The sequence below is a fragment of the Takifugu rubripes genome, chromosome 7 (assembly GCF_901000725.2).
Source record: "Takifugu rubripes chromosome 7, fTakRub1.2, whole genome shotgun sequence".
In the NCBI taxonomy this organism is placed as follows: domain Eukaryota; kingdom Metazoa; phylum Chordata; class Actinopteri; order Tetraodontiformes; family Tetraodontidae; genus Takifugu; species Takifugu rubripes.
Genome location: NC_042291.1, coordinates 4,361,594 through 4,379,496, shown reverse-complemented (window position 1 = coordinate 4,379,496; position 17,903 = coordinate 4,361,594). Strand labels below are relative to the sequence as shown.

At 45.7% G+C, this 17,903-nt stretch overlaps 2 protein-coding genes across 2 annotated transcripts; one reads left to right on the top strand and one right to left on the bottom strand.

Moving 5' to 3' along the window:
• Positions 1-193: 193 nt before the first annotated feature.
• arhgef2b (rho/rac guanine nucleotide exchange factor (GEF) 2b) lies at positions 194-13,213 on the bottom strand. Its single transcript, XM_029839283.1, has 21 exons — positions 12,986-13,213; positions 9,258-9,420; positions 8,936-9,003; positions 8,776-8,839; positions 8,040-8,172; positions 7,600-7,703; positions 7,372-7,515; positions 6,830-7,080; positions 6,609-6,734; positions 5,971-6,088; positions 5,644-5,892; positions 5,501-5,577; positions 5,119-5,291; positions 4,875-4,942; positions 4,434-4,658; positions 4,277-4,354; positions 4,037-4,116; positions 3,836-3,886; positions 3,482-3,760; positions 2,993-3,155; positions 194-2,439 (listed from the first exon to the last, which is right to left on the bottom strand). Exons 1-21 carry the CDS (start codon positions 13,040-13,042, stop codon positions 2,390-2,392), a joined length of 2,721 nt encoding a protein of 906 aa, XP_029695143.1. The 5' UTR covers positions 13,043-13,213; the 3' UTR covers positions 194-2,389.
• A 2,043-nt stretch (positions 13,214-15,256) lies between these two features.
• Positions 15,257-17,558, top strand: tmem79b (transmembrane protein 79b). The gene is made up of 5 exons (XM_029838826.1): positions 15,257-15,409; positions 16,124-16,600; positions 16,685-16,879; positions 16,965-17,196; positions 17,277-17,558. Exons 2-5 carry the CDS (start codon positions 16,153-16,155, stop codon positions 17,476-17,478), a joined length of 1,077 nt encoding a protein of 358 aa, XP_029694686.1. The 5' UTR covers positions 15,257-15,409; positions 16,124-16,152; the 3' UTR covers positions 17,479-17,558.
• The last annotated feature ends 345 nt before the right edge of the window (positions 17,559-17,903 follow it).

Here is a 17,903-nt window from a genome sequence, read left to right as displayed (position 1 = left end):
TGACACTTTTCACTCTAAAACACCTGTTAAATCACATTATGTGCTACAACTAACACACATACTTCATTCAGAACCTTAACTCGATCCTTTAAAGACGAAAACACGTGTATATTAGTCAGCGCTTGAGCAGCTGTTCCTGTTATGTCCCGCCACCTTGTGTTTATAGTTGGTACTGCACAATGCTGGGTTTCAGTTTCCCCGTCCAGAAAATATCAGCGTTTATTCATGATGGTTGACAGAGAAAATCAACATATTTATCATCATCATCATTACTATCACAACAATGCTTTCTATAACACAATATTTTACTGTTTACATTTTCGTCCTTCACTTTATTAGATTCATAACAAGCACAAAACTTACATCGATCGTAATTTACAGTTTCTGATCAAATCTTTATACAAACACGATTTTCTGTCCAGCTTTTCTAAAACAATTAACTTCCCTTGTCTACGTCTGACTAGTGTTGCCCAAAATACTGAAAATAAAATATATAGTCTTAAATATCAATATTGAATATTTGAAATGATTTAAAACCTTCATAAGCAGAGCATGCTTCATTTGTTCTGCTGATTACTGTTTTAATATTTAATTCTTGGTTTAGCCACAGTAAAATATTTTCAAAACAAGGTCCTAACTGGACTGTTTAATTACAATATTTCTTTTTTAAATATTGGCCTCTGAAAGGATAAAAGAAAGTTGACTGCTTGAGTTTCTTTGTTTTACTTCAAAACATAAAATATTCATCTAACTAGAAAACATTGATATCAATCATCATAAAACCATAAAAAAATAAAATCGCTTAAAGAATTCTGAAATAATTTAATAATCAAGAACTAAAAATAGAATCAAGAACACAAATTAAAGGCTCCCTGCTGTTGGCGGTAAATTAAATTTTTATCTATGGGTGTTGAAACCCATTGATCATTTCTGTATTCAGTCTGAAGCTTAAACTGGTCAGAACTGCTGATCTGGGAACTGCACCAGCATCTTTGGGTCCTAAACCTTGATGTTTCCTTCCGTTCTGACGTTTATGTTAAAAGTGAAATGAATCATCTTGTCAATAATAATAATAATCAGTGTTATTGACACATGCAGTGACGAACATGCAGCTGTGCCTCCGTTACACTAATCTACCACACAGGCACCACAACGGTCCCAGTTTGGACGGTCCAGTCCTGCTGCTGCAGCTGGACCCTTCCACACTTTCTGAGGACAGATTTGCTTTTTTGTTTCGACAAACACACATTTGTGTTCATGATCCCGGTTCAAACATAATCCATTTCATGAGACCAACTGTTATTATACAGCGCCCTGCCAAGGTTTCTGTTAATGTGCCTGGTTGAGCAGCATCTCAGCTGAGCCCTGTGACAGCAGGAAGATCTGGGAGACTCTGGAGTTGCTAAGGCTACACCTGCATAGGTAGGACCTTCATGGAAAGGTCCTCAGAAGAAAACATCTCCTGCATCCTCACGTCAAGAAGTCACAAGTTTGGTAAAGAACATCCAGACAGGCCTGATGGGTCCTGTGGAAACAAGCCCTGTGACAAAAGCAGGTTCCAACAGAACTCTTTGGGAGCAGTGAGGAAAGGTCTGTGTGGACAACATCTGTCCAGCTGCAACTGGGGGGGATCCAGCAGGCTTTGGGGTTGCATTGTAGTCAGTGGGAACGTCCCACAGATAGAGGGAAGAAGATTCAATTAAAAAAGCCTGGAAGCAAACATAGGATCATCTGGAAGAAGCTGAAAAGGCTTCTAAAGATGGATAATGATCCTGGCTTTAGATCCACCAGGGACCACCTCCAGGGGCTTTAGAGAACTTCATTCTACGCTGGACACTTGTCTTTAGCCTCATTTAAAAATGTGAAAGGTGAAAATTAAAATAATAATTTAGATAATCTCTAAAGGGAATCTGTGACTTCTTGTGTTTAGAAGATTGTTTCATGTCTCACCCGCTGAACTCTTCACATTAACAGAAACTCTGACTTTTGCACACATCTGTAAACCTAGTTTGCACAAAAGCCAGCAGGCAGAACAATCTTTTTTTTACAGCAACGACACAAAAACCAGCTCAAGTCCCGTGGCATTCTGGGTAAGGCAGCGTGCAAATCAAAGAAAATTCTTCTTCCCATCTTCAAAGAGATGATGATGATGCTGATGTTTGGCCCCTCCCACGATCCAATTCTGATACACTCCAGCATTTCAGAATGGGTCATTCCAGCTTGCATGATGATGTAAACAGGTCAAAGGTTATAACTTCTAACCTACCAGCAACAATGGAGAAATGCTGCAGCAGCTGCTGCAGTCTGTCAAACCCGAATCACAGGATCCAATATAGTTTTCAGATCCACAGTGGCACCAAGTTGACAACCAGGAGGGGAGCCAGCTCCGCTAACTAGGATCTGCACTGCACTCACTCTCCTCTGGGATGTCCTGCAGGTCTGAAAGGCAAAGGTTATCACAGTGACTGTTAACATCCCCACAGATGGCAATTAACACGACTATGGTGCAGGTGACTACGTACTACAATTACTGACCAATATTACTGCAGCTGCCACAACCAACACTACCACTATGACTACTGCTACTACTACTACACTACAGCTCCTGCTACGGCTAGGGGTACTACTATTACTGGTACTATTGCCACTACAGCTAATGCTGTAACTGCTGTTACTACTATTACTGGTACTATTGCCACTACAGCTAATGCTGTAACTGCTGTTACTACTATTACTGGTACTATTACCACTACAGCTAATGCTGTAACTGCTGTTACTACTATTACTGGTACTATTACCACTACAGCTAATGCTGTAACTGCTGTTACTACTATTACTGGTACTATTGCCACTACAGCTAATGCTGTAACTGCTGTTACTACTATTACTGGTACTATTGCCACTACAGCTAATGCTACATCTACTGCTAGAACTATTAATGGTACTATTACCAGTACAGCTAATGCTACATAGGGTAAAATTGCTAACTGACCTCTAGGGCTGTCAGACCGAGGTGAGATCTTCATCATTTCCTCCTCCTCCTCCTCCTCATTTTCTTCCTGGACACCATCTAATTGGTCGATTGGATCCTCGGTGGCCAATGGGGCGAGGACACAGGGTTCTACTTCCTTGCTGCCACGCCTCCTTTTCTTCTTCTGAAAAGAGATATCCAGGTTTTACTTGTTATGTCCGTCAATTAGCGTGAACTTGAATACAAAATCTTGATTCTTCATCATTTTCTCTTTTTTCAGGCACTTTAATCAGTTTTAGAACCCTAACTTTGGGATTTTTGTGTTGTAAAAGGAAATCATTGACGGTGACTACAGTGCATCTGTGGATGTGTGCCATTCTTTGTTAAATGATCGAGACAAATTAGTTACGCAGACAAAAACAAAGGTTAGTTAGTCAACTGAATGTTAGTCCTCAATGAGATGATGTGCATTTTAAAAGGTCTCTTAAGGTAAAAGTCCCCTTTTTGCACCTTTTTCCCCTTGTTGACATCACCAGTATCTCCATTGGGCAGATTCTTGATTGCTGGCTCCGCCTTCCCTCTGGCTGGCTCCTCCCCCCTCAGACGCAGTCGCGTCACTTCGTCTTGCAGCAGTTGCACCTGTTTTTGCAGCAGCACCACTTCACCTCCTGTGTCCATCCCCGAGTCCTTTGACATGGATCGGCTGAGGAGGGGCCCAGAGGTGGTCCCGGGGGTGGAAGCTGGTCTCAGTAGGAGCTCCAAGATGGAGTCTTGACGAATCACAGCAGCCTGGGGGGGTGTGGCCAGCGAGTCAGAGAAGCAGGACAAAAACATTCACCGTGACCTTGAGTGTTTCCCCGTTACCTGCAGGTCGTGCAGCTGTCGGCTGAGGTTGACCAACCGCTGACGGACTTCCTGTGACCACAGATGTTATTTACCTCGGATACTTCTTTATTTGCGAGGGGGGGGTCAGCCTCAACCAGATGCTGACAGACTGGGACTACTCTGTGACCGGTCTTTTAATTTGATTGTGTGATAAAGCTGGATCATAAATGTCTCAGTTACCTTGTTTATCAGTCGCTCCTGTAGCTGGTTACCGTTTCTGTCCTTGGAGGTGGTGCTGTTCTGAGGAGCCGAGTCACCATCTGACAGTGCGACAAGTTTTATTTACTGAAACTAATTGGTTTTAGGAGCAGTAAAGTGGTACTAAATACAGATTTGGGCTTCAATCACAGCAGTGGCAACAGAACTTTTCTTTCATTTCGTAACTGCCGCTAAAGCCGCTAAAGAGAACAGGCAACTCACTACTCAGCTCCTGGTTGCCATTGGTTACGTTCTGTTTATTGTTGCTGGAGTCTAGTAGCAGTTCAGTCAGTCTGTCAACTGGAACAGAGAAAAAGGAAGAAAGGGCCTCAGAGAGATGTTGCAACAGCAACAGCAACAACCAGCAACAGAAACTGACCTTCAGTGATGGAGGAGGCGAGGAGTGGCTCAGCTTGAGGAGCATATGGAGAATCAGCTCTGAACAGGTTCCTGCAGGAGGAGGAGGACATCTTGGAAGAGGAGACGTGGAAGTTTCCACCATCATCCTCTCCTCCTCTCCCCGTTGCCTCAACTAAGTCAGAAAACAGAGTGACTCGCTCCTGCAGGAGCTCCAGCACCTCCGTGTCCTTCTGCTGGATGTCAGCTGCAGAGGAGGAGGAGGAGGAAGGGGAGCAGTAAGGAGGATAAGGAGTAAGAAAGAGATGGGGAGGAAGGAAGGAAAGTGTTCATTTTAAACGAAGCTCTGAAGACTGGACACAACACAAAGGAGTGGAGGGGGGAACAAGTAGGAGATGAAAAAATGCAGCAGGAGGAGATGAAGCAGGAGTTGGTCCTGATACACAAGGAGGAGGTGCAGTACCTCTGAGCCTCCGCAGCAGAGCTTTGTCCTCAGTCTCGATGAGGGGAAACTCGTCTCTGCTTGGACACCTTTGGAAGAAGAAACCCCAGACTGGTACTGAGCACTTTGGACTCGTGTACTGAGAACTCCGAAATCTCAGCAAACAATGAGAAACCACTCAAGTCTAAATCAATTCTGTGACCTGAAGCTGTACAGGACGGTACTAAGAAGTTCTGACGGGGTACACGAGTACTGCTGTCCTGACCTGACAGCTGTCTGTTGGATGAGGTTCATCCAGGTCCGACGTTCGTCTTTGGATGGCGCGTACAGCTCGTACATCTCTGGAGGCGTGGAAGCGCTGATCAGGTACATCCCTCGTTCCTGATTGGCTATATCCCTTACAATGAGGTTATTGAGAGACACCACTGGAGACTTGTCCTGGAAGACATGAGACAGGATGGTTGGGTGGATGATTAAAGAAATGGATGATCAGAAGGATGGATGATTAGAGAGAAGGATGGATGCTCAGATGGATGGATGATTAGAGAGAAGGATGGATGCTCAGATGGATGGATGATTAGAGGGTTAGATGGATGGAAGATTAGAGGGGAGGATGTTAGACGGATGGGTGGATGGGTGTCACTCACCAGGGATGCAAACGTGAACTTCTGATCCTTCTCCTGAAGGAATACTAAGATGTCTGACATCAGCAGAACCTGGACATCTACACACAAAAGCCTGTGGTTGGTTTTGGGCTGCTGGCTCTGCTGGCTGTGTCATTGAGGCGTACCTTTCATTCTGGAGCCCTGAACCTTCCAGAGGAGCGCTCCCTCATGGAGGAGTTTCCTCCTGAGCAGCTCTCCTCCTCGGAACACACCTCCTCCTCGGACCTCTGCTTGAGCCCGTGGGTCCAAACGGGCCTGAATCTCCTGCAGCCTCCTGGTCCAAACCAGCTCCTGAACCTCCTTGTCCACTGAGCTGATCAAATCCTTCAGGAGGCCCAGGGCCTGGTTGAGTGTCTGCGCCTCCGTCTCGTTGCCTGGATGCAGTCGCAGGGACATGTGGTCATCAGAGATCCCTCAGAGTCCAGTCTAGACCAGCACAGCTCTGAAATTACCTTTAGTGTTGTCGAGGATTCTCTGGATGAGGACCGGGTACTTTGTGAGTCGCTGCGTCACCAGCAAGATACACTCCTGAACACCATGACGACGTAACAAGGGACCACGACAAGCACGCTGAGCATCATGGGAAAAAAGACCCCAGCATTAGTGAAATGTTCCTGAGGAATTAACCTTTAAGCAGAGTTTTCCTGGTTTAATCCGGGGTGGAACTCAACCTGAATGTTATATATGTAATATTCCAAAAATGGCACTAATCGAAGTAGACGATTTAATCTGGATTCCAACAAAAATGTCACATCAAACCAGGTTTAACTGGGAATCGGCCAGTTAGAGAACAAACAAAATCTGAATGAAAGACTTATGCCCCTGGTTAAATGAGATCAAACAATCTCAGTGGTCAAACTGGTTTATAATCAACTTGAAACACACCAAAACCACATTTCCCCGTGTTTGGCAGAAAAGTCAAGTTTCAGTTTGGTCACAATGAGAAAAAAAAAAAATCCAACCTGATTCTGATATTAACTCCTTTATACACAATTGAACTACATTTGAAAGAAACAGCACACAGACCCACGAAGGTCCTGAACCTGAACCATACTGAGGTCCACGTGCTGGTTCTGTTTCAGGTTCTCACCCTGATGAACTGCTGCAGCCTTCGGTCCCGACCCAGAACCTCTTTGTATAGTTTCACAGCTTTAGGATGTCGACTGCAGAACTCCGAGTACAGCTTCTTCATGTCCTCAGCTGACTGTCCTGAAAACTACACATAAACAAACACGCAGCCATGATGGACGTGTGGTCAGAGCTCTCCTGCAGCTGTTGTGTCATGGTAAGGGTGGTGGGGGGGGCTGGTACCTGTCTGAGCAGCAGGTCTCCGATCCTGCGCACGGTGAAGTTGGTGTCGCTGCCCTCCAGGAGACCCTCCTTCCTGCGGCTCAGCAGCTCTGACAGAAAGTTGGAGTGCCACTCCAGCAGCTGATCCAGGCAGGGGAAGATGGTGTGGACCACACCTGCTTCCAGCATCACCTCCTCCTGCATCCCCCGCCGGTACACCCCCTCCATGATCCTCAGTGTCCGCACGTGGTGGAACTCGGTCTGGAGTAACTCTGAAAGACAACGAAGGGACAAGAGGCACGGTGAGACAAACACATGTCCAACATTAGGAGACATTTATGGTTTAGTGACACCACCCACCAAGAGGAACAAATAAGATAACACTGTCTTATTCAACCTAAATAAACACATCAGTTGCTTATTGCTTCATCATATTACTTATGATAAAAACATAAAGACAATTTTTAGCTCTACATTAGGATGATGAAATATCTCATAAAGGTCAACATAAGGTAAACGAACAAAAACATGAGTGGCAGAAGTGCCTGTTCACGTTCATGTACCATAGATGACATCCTGCTGTTTGATGAGGTCTTTATGAAGCGTCTGCAGGTAGTTTGGTTCCACGATGAGACTCCAGCTGTCAGCCTGAACACAACTGCCCTCCACCTGCAGCTCTTCCAGCAGGGGGCTCCACCACCATTCCCCTGAAATAACACCACAGGTCACCTACAACAGGAAGAATGAACGAAGGCACACATGGAATACAATGTTGCGTCAGATGGACTGACCCTCATCAGTCAGCGACTCCATGGATAACGTTCTGCTCCTGAAGTTCAGTGACTCCGTGGAGTGAGACAGAATCCTCCTGAGACCGACAGAGTCTTCACTTACTCTGCAGGGACAGACGGGAAAACAGAAAGGCAGGTTTTTTAGTCACGTGATCGTCTCCATCACTTTCCTTGTGTTAATAAATGCATCTAAATGTGTTGTTGGCAGTGGAAAAGAAGTTGTAGTCAGCAAGCACCTTGTGAAACTAAGTACCGTAATTTCCGGACTATAAGCCACTACTTTTTTCCTACACTTTAAACACTGCGGCTTAAAATCCGGTGCGGCTTGTATAAGTACAAAATTGATTTTCTTTCTAAAATTAGATTATGCGGCTTTTAATCAGGTGCGCTCTGTAGTCCAGAAATGACGGTAGTCAAATTGGAGAGCTGCTCAGACTCACCCTGCAATGTTGTTGGTAGAGACGCTCTTGGCGAGTGAGAGACCAGAGCGCACCCGCCTGGACCCCAGCAGAGACTGACGAAGGCTGTCGGATGGGTAGATGGCTGAGCTGGGACGCTCCTTTATCATTGGTGCTGACAACAGAAGAAGAAGAAGAAGTAGGAGAAGAAGAAGGAGAGGAGACAATTCAGAACAAAGAAAAGCAACCAGGGCTATCAGTCAGACAGACAGATAAGCTGTCAGGCAGACCAACAGTCAGACAGACCAACAGTCAGTCAGACAGACCAACAGTCAGTCAGACAGACCAACAGTCAGTCAGACAGACCAACAGTCAGACAGACCAACAGTCAGTCAGACAGACCAACAGTCAGTCAGACAGACCAACAGTCAGACAGACAGACCAACAGTCAGACAGACAGACCAACAGTCAGACAGACCAACAGTCAGACAGACAGACCAACAGTCAGACAGACCAACAGTCAGACAGACAGACCAACAGACAGACAGACCAACAGTCAGACAGACAGACCAACAGTCAGACAGACCAACAGTCAGACAGACAGACCAACAGTCAGACAGACCAACAGTCAGACAGACCAACAGTCAGACAGGCAGACCAACAGTCAGACAGACAGACCAACAGTCAGACAGACCAACAGACAGACAGACAGACCAACAGTCAGACAGACCAACAGTCAGACAGACCAACAGTCAGACAGACCAACAGACAGACTCACTTTTGTTGCGGAGGGTAACATTCTGCAGAGCTGAACTGCTTCTCATCATTGCTAACTTCTGTTGCTGTTCAGAGAAAAACAGGCAGGCAAGAGGCATGATACCTCAGCAGACAGACAGGCAGGCAGGTATTCAGCAGTGAGACGGGTCGGCAGGTCTTACTTTCTGTTTCATTTTGGCACAGTTGGCCACACTGTCTCTGCAGCGGTTGTGGATGGTGACGTTACAACCTGAGAAGCAAACAGCTCAGAGGTTAAAGTTTGTAAACTGACAAAAGCTCCACTTTTTTGGTACATTCCATTTATTAATTTTGTTAAAACAACACAATGTTACTTTAATGAACACTGCAGACACTTTTGTGTGCCTTTATGTTGACACAGTCTCTCAATAAGCATAATTCACCTCATTCCAGAAGAGCTTTTCAAAGAAAGACTTTTATTTAGAAACAGGAAGTGTGGTAATGGATGAGCTAATGTGTGGTTACCTGGGCAACTGAGTGCCTCCTTGGCTGTGATGCTCCTGTTGCAGGAGGAGCAGAGCGTGGTGGAGGACACTGTCAGGGAGGTGAACAGGTGACCGTTGCTTGACCTGGCCTCTCTCTCCCGCGCTTCTCTCTCTCGCTCCTTCAGCCGCTCCTTCTCTTTATTCTGCAGAGTTCAGCAGAAAGAAACTAAAGCCTCAAACTCTCCTCACCCCTGCATCACTCCCCTCACCCCTGCATCACTCCCCTCACCCCTGCATCACCCCTCACACCTGCATCACCCCTCACCCCTGCATCACTCTCCTCACCCATGCATCACTCTCCTCATCCATGCACCCCTCACCCCTGCATCACTCCCCTCACCCATGCACCACTCACACCTGCATCACTCCCCTCGCCCCTGCATCACTCTCCTTGCCCATGCACCCCTCACACCTGCATCACTCACCTCACCCCTGCATCACTCACCTCACCCCTGCATTACTCACCTCACCCCTACATCACTCCCCTCACCCCTGCATCACTCTCCTCACACCTGCATCACCCCTCACTCCTGCATCACTCCCCTCACCCCTGAATCACATCCTCACCCCTGCATCACATCCTCACCCCTGCATCTTTCCCCCACAGACTCTCCCCCCACGTGTGACGTCGTCCCTCGCCTCACCCCTGCATTACTCACCTCACTCCTGCATCACTCTCCTCACACCTGCATCACCCCTCACTCCTGCATCACTCTCCTTACCCATGCACCCCTCACACCTGCATCACCCCTCACACCTGCATCACCCCTCACTCCTGCATCACTCCCCTCACCCCTGCATCACTCTCCTTACCCATGCACCCCTCACACCTGCATCACCCCTCACTCCTGCATCACCCCTCACTCCTGCATCACTCCCCTCACCCCTGCATCACTCTCCTTACCCATGCACCCCTCACACCTGCATCACCCCTCACTCCTGCATCACTCCCCTCACCCCTGCATCACATCCTCACCCCTGCATCTTTCCCCCACAGACTCTCCCCCCACGTGTGACGTCGTCCCTCGCCTCACCCCTGCCTGAGCTTTTCTTTCTCTTACAGACTTGATTTGGGCCTGGACTACTGTAACTGGTAGATTTTAGTCCTTAGCTTGTCCAGATTGTTGCTGGTGAAAAAGTGCTTCCTCACAGAGGAGACAGAACCTGCAGAGGAGACAGAACCTGCAGAACCCCTAAACTCTGGAACCAGCTGGCCCAAAACTAGATTTGTTCATTCTACGTATGAGTGTATCCCGAATGTGTTTTATTAGGGTTTTTCTGTTTAGTTCTGTGCAGCACTTTAGTCAATGCTACTGCTTTAAAATGTGCCCCACATTCAAAAACGTATAAAATTCAAATACATGTTACACATTTGCTAGAAAAAGGTCTAAAATGTCCGTTTCAGTCCTGAACACATCGGTTTCTAGCAGCTTCTCTTTAAGTTTGGACTATTTTTCACAGTAACTTTTCTAAACTGGGAGGAGCAGGAAGAGGAAGTGTGTGTGAGTGTGTGTGAATGTTTTAGAAACACTGAACTTAGGTCCTGCTTGGTGTGAGCACAGTTCTTGTTCACAATAAGTGGAAGTCGAACAGATGCACACACATGCGTGCACACACGCGAGCAACATGTGACATCACTTCCTGCTGCTGTTCTGATACAAAGTCTAATCCATTTTCTTACTCTCAGTTTCATTGATCCAATAAAAGGTCAACAGCGAGTCTATAAAATGTCTTATATGTTGCTGATCAATAAAATGATCACAGATTTGCTCCTAGAATCATCTACGAACAGTTTAATGATCTGGTGGTGACAGTCGGCGATCATCCGATCAATAGAGAAAGAGCTCAGTGAGAGAGAGATAAAGACACTACTGTCTGACTGGGGAGAGGGGGTCATAAGACTGAGGGAGGCAGAAACCAGAATCCAGCAGGAGGTGATATCTGCTGTTCATTCATCAGTGAGTCATGTGACTCAACCATGTAGCCACGTGAACAGACTGTTCATTTTCCCTGCTTCTCTTATCCAATCACAGACAGGAAGACACCTGGACGGTCAACTGGGGACAATTCTAGCTGTGATAACACTTTAGGTATGACATGGAACCAGAAGTCCTGTTCTGTCTGACTGGCAGGACGATGCGGCATCATTGCCAATGCAGAGAAAACACAGTTTTAGCTAACGTGCACGGCTGAGATCGTTGAAACATCACATAGGAAGATCAAACCTGCTGGACTGTTCATTTTTCCATTTTACTGTCTCTAAATCACATTTACAGTTGCCAAATCTGTAGAGAAAGAAGCCGCTAGTGCTGAGTGATCATGAGTAACAGTCACAAAATCAGTGTTTGCTGAGAGGGACAAATGTATTCAACGTATGGAATTTAACCATTGGGGAGGTTCCCGCACCAGCAGCATGTAAAATGTCTTGTATTTCCTCAGACAGTGTGTGTTTATATTTGTGAGACGATTTTAAGAGTAAACGACATTACATAAATAAAGATAATGTTGCTGACATGGCCAAAGTGCTCATCTGAACCTCCTCGTTGTTGCTCAACTGCTCCTGTAAGGCTGCAGAGAGGAACCGCTGACCCCATACAGACAGGGGAGTGGTTGTGGCTTCTCCGAGTTGACTCGAATTGTAGCTTTATTTTTATCGTTGTGGCCAAGAAAATCCTAAATTTGTTTATCAGTTTAAATGAACAAAGAATGTGGTCTTGCAGCCTCATACAGAACCAAAGCTGCACCACGAAGGGAAGATTTGCTCTATTTGTCTTATTGCTCACTCATGGTGTGGTTTCTAACTGGTCTTTGTACCAGCTGTTTCCTAACAACTTCTAATTATAAATAATGAATGTTGCTTCTCTTTGCTCATTTGGGTCTAAACTCTCAAAGTTGCAGACGACAGTCTCTGGAAGCGTCAAAGACGAACTGGTCTGTGTAGGAAGGACGTTCATGCTGCTGATAAGATGATGATGCTGATCAACCTCAAGATCAGCAGCTTCAAAGCAGTTTAGAACTTTTTATTTCATTTCTTTGCTGTGACAGACTAAAAAAATAGTTTGACTGTAATATTGCACCAATATCATCCATCATTTCAGTTCAGGCTCCATCCAATAGCCCAATCCAAGCGGGTAACGGAGGTCAGAGGTCAAACATCCACCTTCACTTCCTCCACGCGCACGCGCATACACCGAAACACACACGCGTCTCCGCCCCTCCCCCACTGACTTCCTCCTGTAGGACAAAGCGGCCACGCTGCTGCAGACGAGCACCCGCAAACCTCACAAAAACACGCAAAGATACACACAAAAGTCACCACACTCGCCTTGGTATCAACAGACACACACCTTGATACACATTGGTTGTGCGGGTTTACGCTCTGAACAGGAAAAAGTGCCCTTTTCAGGGTTCTAAGAACCACCAACTTCAGAAACCTCCCTCTTCTAAAATTGCTCGACTCATATGTGATCACAGACTTGATCATCGACCATAAATGCTGATAATCACTCCAACATCTGCAGTAGCGGAACTATTTTACAGATGTGAGCTGACGAGGCAGAACAGTGAACCCAACCCCTCTTTTTGTTCGGTCGCCTCTGAAAACAGCCAATAATGGATAAAAGGGATCGCTTTTATCCATTAAAAGCCCTCTTGCGAACGACCCTCGCTCCTATTTTCTTTTCTTCTTTTTATCCCTTCTGAACTCACCTTCAGGTTGATTTCCTTCATCCTGTCCTGTCTTTTGCTCTCCAGCAGCCGGGACATCCCCCCTCCACAAATCAAACCGATCAGGGTTGATCGATCGCTTGATCACAGTCTAATCTATAGTTAATCGTTGATAATTTTACCAATTATTGGGTTCCGAAAACGGAGCCGTCCGCAGTCTGAGCGCGGGGGTGAGGAAAACTTTGACAGACAGCGCCGGTCTCTACTTCTGACCAATGAGACGCCGGGCCGCGGCGGCTGTGAGCAGCCAATCACGTTAGTGTACGCACTGAAAGATCCGCCCACACATCTGCGAGGTAACGCTCGTTTTCTACAACGGGGCAGTAAACTAGGCGGTGTGAGGGGGGGGATCAGTATCTATGACAACGTGTCAATGAGTCACGTGACAATTCACGAAGAAACCTTATGTTCCGCTCGGGTCACGTGAGTGCCGAATATTACCGATCCCCAACGACTCAAATAACCACGCCCACCCCTTCTCCTGAAACCACACTGTGGACGACGCAGTTCTGTGTGACGTGGAAGTTTTAAATGACACCGCCCCTCCGGGAAGTGCAGGTCGACATAAGAAAGGAACCTCTGGGTTCTGTATCGGTAAAACAAAGAGAGTATTGAATCAATAAAAAGAGGGTAAACACTGGTCATAAAATATGTTTCACTGACTACACTGATAAAACAGAAGGCAGGTCTGGATCTAGCACAATCTTCTGATGGGGGCATACAATTTCCTGATCTTTGCATATGTTTTTTTAAGGGATGGATGAAGACCTGGGTATAACAACAATTTTTATAGCAGCGAGAGCTAAAAAACAAACATAATAATAATTTTAAAAAAACTTCAGTAATAAAATCGGCGACATAAACAGGACAGAGTCACCTAAACTAATAAATATTACGTACAATAACAGCAAAATACATCAGCAAAGGAATATTTTCAATAATAAATCAAGTTTGAAACTCTGTTGTTAACAACAATCTATGTACAAATTTGCTGGTTTGTCCAACACACATAGAGAAACACAGAGAGAGGAAAGAGAGAGATGGAACAAGGACTGTGCAAGGGAAGGAAACCTTCCACAAAAGTGGAGACAAATTTGATCCAAACTACTCTAGAGGGATTTGCATTCAGCAGCAACCTGGTAAAAATACTCTGTGTGACTATAAGCCACAGAATCAAACACTTCCTGAGCTGGTCACAATCTGGCTTCCTATCAAACCACCGTGCATGAGACCATGTCTACAGCCTCGAGACTCTTGTCTGGAGGCATGGTGAAGTATGCAAAATGATCCTACGTGTCCAACAAAAAGCAACAAACACATGCAGAGCAGCACTAGGCTGATACACCTGACACAGAACACCTAAACACTGTGATTGATCCAAACCGGAGGAAACACCTGGCCAGGTATAGACTCAGTCAGTATGACACGGCCACAGGGAGACCGGGCTGACCAGACAGGAGCCACCATCAGGTGGTGGTGATGGAGCTGCCAGCTCTGCCAGACCTCAGAGACACCTGATCACCCACCATCACAAAGCCTCTGAGGAACCTGAGCAACCACATAAAAGCCCGTAAAAGATGAGCCGGCAGATTACAACCACCATCTGCTGGACTACAATCAGCCTGAGCAGGCTTGAAAGTGTACCTGAGACCTCCTCCTGATCCAGATCTTTCTGCTCTCCAAAAACCCTGAAAAGACACTTTATTCTATATATGAAACACTAATGTGTCAGCACATGTGCTCATACGTTTTTGGATGTTTAACTTTTGCATGACTTTGCATGTGACTCTTGCTTTAACAACGTAATACAGTTGTTTTTTATGTAATGAAAGCCCTTTGAATCGATGTGAGAGAAAGAGGGAAGAGAGGAGAAAAAGAAAAGATAAGAGGGAAGAAAAAGAGGAGAAAGGGAAACGAGAGAGAAGAGGAAGGGAAGAGAAGAAAGGAGAGAGAGAAAGAGAGGGAAGATAAGACAGAAAAGAGAGGAGAGAAGGGAGAGAGAGAGGGAGGGAGAGAGGGAGGGAGGCTGGTGCTGGCTGGTACGCGACAGTTGCTGACACGAAATGTGTCATGCGCGTGTGTGCGGGGGTTGGTGCTCACGCGTGTCTAGGAACGACAATTTACAACGTTTATTCATTTATACTAAACATCGACTGTTTAAACATTATTCCAAATGTTGATAATCATGTTCAATTTAGGAATTTCTCGTTTTTTACTATCAAGAGACATATTTATTCTGTGGATACTTATTCAAACCTGTCCCTCCAAAGGGTTGATTTACCTTTAACGGGCGTGACGTTGGCACACCTGAGCTGCACTTCCGGGCGATTTCACAACAACAGAGGACGAAGAACAAGAAAAACAGAGGAATAAACCAAGTGGTTACGTTAAAGCTAATTAAATTAGGCGAGTTTTTAATTATGTTTATCTTCAGTAAAGTTTTATTAGCAAGTTTTTGCATTAGTATAATCGTTTGAAGGCGGAATCTTAAACGAGTCTGTGTTTGTCTCAAAGGGTTGTTCTCAATCAACGTGAACAAATCACGTGAACAACACTTTTCGCCATGACTGAATTTTTATAAAATTAAAATACGGTGTGGCGTTTAACGCCATGAAGTAGGTTCTTTAACATTTGATTTCACTTTTAAACTCCAGGATCAAAAAGGCTTTTTCTTAGAATGATTTGATTCAAAGTGTGACTGTAAAAATCACATTGGCAAAAAAGAAAATTAATGTTTTTTTCCCCCCAGGTATAAACGTAGTGAGCTGGCTCTCGGTAGATAAACAGTATCGTTTGAGTTTGAAAAGGAGAACATCTTTACTTCCGCTTGTGGTAGAATTGGACTTTAGTTATTAATTGAATTGTTCCACAAATATACTGTTGGTTCCAAGCAACATGCAATTTCCCGTTTACAAAATTAAAATGTTATTGGTGCAATACTTAAAGAACAGTAAACTGTGTACAGTCACGTTTTCACAATTTGTTTAATTATGTGTGTAGTCAACCAGGAAATGTTATTTGATACCAATCATCGAGAAACGACAGACTTAAGTTGAAGGACTGAATCTGTCAGACCTTGAATCTGTTTGATGTCACTGACATGTCATCTTCAACACACAGGTGCTCCACATCCAACAGGAAGTCCCAAGATGGGGGATGATGGGACAGAACCCAGCACCCTGCGGTGGCCTGGAGACCTGCGGACAAATGTAGCGACAGACGGACAGGCGAGCGTAGAGACAGATAAAGATGACAGGACAAGTGTGCAGTCAGATGTTATAAGTTGCACAGAAAGTGAGAGAGAGCCAATAGTCAGGAGTGAGAGGAGAGGGGGGGGAGCCAGGGAGCAAGCTGAGACAGGAGTTGGCACAGACCAAGATTCAAAAGAGGAGGAGCCTTTGGAGAACCAGCTACCAGAAAAAGCTGCTCAGGTTTTTGCTCCAGCACTGACTATCCCTCATTCATCTCCCGCCTTAACCAGGGAGAGTCAGGAATTGTGGGAAATGGAGTCACAGAAGAGCCCCTTGCTGGTTCCTCTAGGAACACCCCACCATGAAAACCAGTTTGACTGGGAGGAGGATACAAACCCGAGCACATGTACATGCACCGTTCATCATTGTCTGTAGAGGGCAGGTAACTGTATGGATGGAGTTATGATGTTCGTCTGTCCTTCTGCGTCAGTTGGGTGTCGCTGCCCCCCCAGGGAAGTCCTGAAGGTTGGCGTCTCTCTGATGTCAGCAGCGATGTTCTTTCCCTTCCTGGTATGGGGTGGCTATGTTTTCCTGCCATTTGATGCACCCCTCCTTGATGGAGCCCCCCTCAGACTTGTCTACACGCTACGCTGCTCAGTGTTTTCCGTCACGCCCATCATCCTTGGTGAGTACACAGCCACCCAGATAATGGTGGGTCAAAATCAGCCGTCACCAGCTCTCACCTGTGGTTTCCCCCGTCTGTTGCTCAGGTTGGCTCGTTCTGGGGGCCTGTCGGCTCAAGTATGGCGTTATCCGCCCTCTCTTTGATGATGTGGTGGAGAATGCAGGCACACAGGAGGTCAGCATCCACAGGCGTTTCCTCTCAGACTCCTCCTCCCTGTTCTTGATCTATTTCCTGCAGCTGGTCATCCTGGCAATGTACCTTAGCCAAGAGCAGCTGAAGCTCGTCCCGTTACTCACAATTATCTTTGCCCTTGGACGGTGAGACATTTCCATCTTTTTATCTTCTCGTTATCTGGCTATGAGGTGACAACAGCCATGTTTGTTCATTTTGTTTCCAGAGTGGTTTACTGGGTGGCTGCGGCATTTGGCAGCAGCGTCCGTGGCTTTGGGTTTGGTCTTTCCTTTCTGCCGAGCATTGCCATGATGGTTGCCAACTTCTATTTTGTCTTCACGGTCGAGGCAACGGGCTCCATCTTCAGCCATCTGTCCCCACTTGAGAGCCTGAATCCACCTGATGGCAAGCAGAGGTTCTGGGGATGATGCCAATTGCTTCTCAATTATTAACCCTTTCATTTGTTTTAGGGTTAGTTGTATTTTTTAATAAAGGCTCTTTATTCACTTTGGGTTTACTAAATAATTCATAAAAGGCTTTTAAAATAACTGACTGCTCATCTTGGTAAATTGAGCTGTACTAATTAATCTCTCCATTGTTAATCTGCTGTTGGTTTGAATTGAACAAGATTCAAAAAGCACTCCTGAGAGAGGTGTGAAACACATACAGCATAAAGTTGATTCACTTTCCTGAAGCTGAAGAGAATATGTAAAAACTGCCCCATTTTTCCTAAACAGAAAACTAAACCTAGTCAACTGTTGTGATCCCCTCAGGTTAACTGCTGCTTCACTGAAAATGACAGATTTGATGAAACCAGACGTTTATTCCTTGGTACTACTGGACACCAGTTCAA

Bases quoted from the DNA above. Each gene is read 5' to 3' on its own strand.
- arhgef2b (XM_029839283.1), bottom strand. From the start codon at position 13,042: ATGTCCCGGCTGCTGGAGAGCAAAAGACAGGACAGGATGAAGGAAATC. The intron at 4,117-4,276 runs GTGAGTTGCCTG...TCGCACTGTCAG, and splicing joins TGGCAACCAGGAGCTGAGTA to ATGGTGACTCGGCTCCTCAG. The intron at 2,440-2,992 runs GTCAGTTAGCAA...TTTGCCTTTCAG, and splicing joins TCGGTCTGACAGCCCTAGAG to ACCTGCAGGACATCCCAGAG.
- tmem79b (XM_029838826.1), top strand. From the start codon at position 16,153: ATGGGGGATGATGGGACAGAACCCAGCACCCTGCGGTGGCCTGGAGAC. The intron at 16,601-16,684 runs GTACATGCACCG...CTTCTGCGTCAG, and splicing joins GGATACAAACCCGAGCACAT to TTGGGTGTCGCTGCCCCCCC. The intron at 17,197-17,276 runs GTGAGACATTTC...TTTTGTTTCCAG, and splicing joins ATTATCTTTGCCCTTGGACG to AGTGGTTTACTGGGTGGCTG.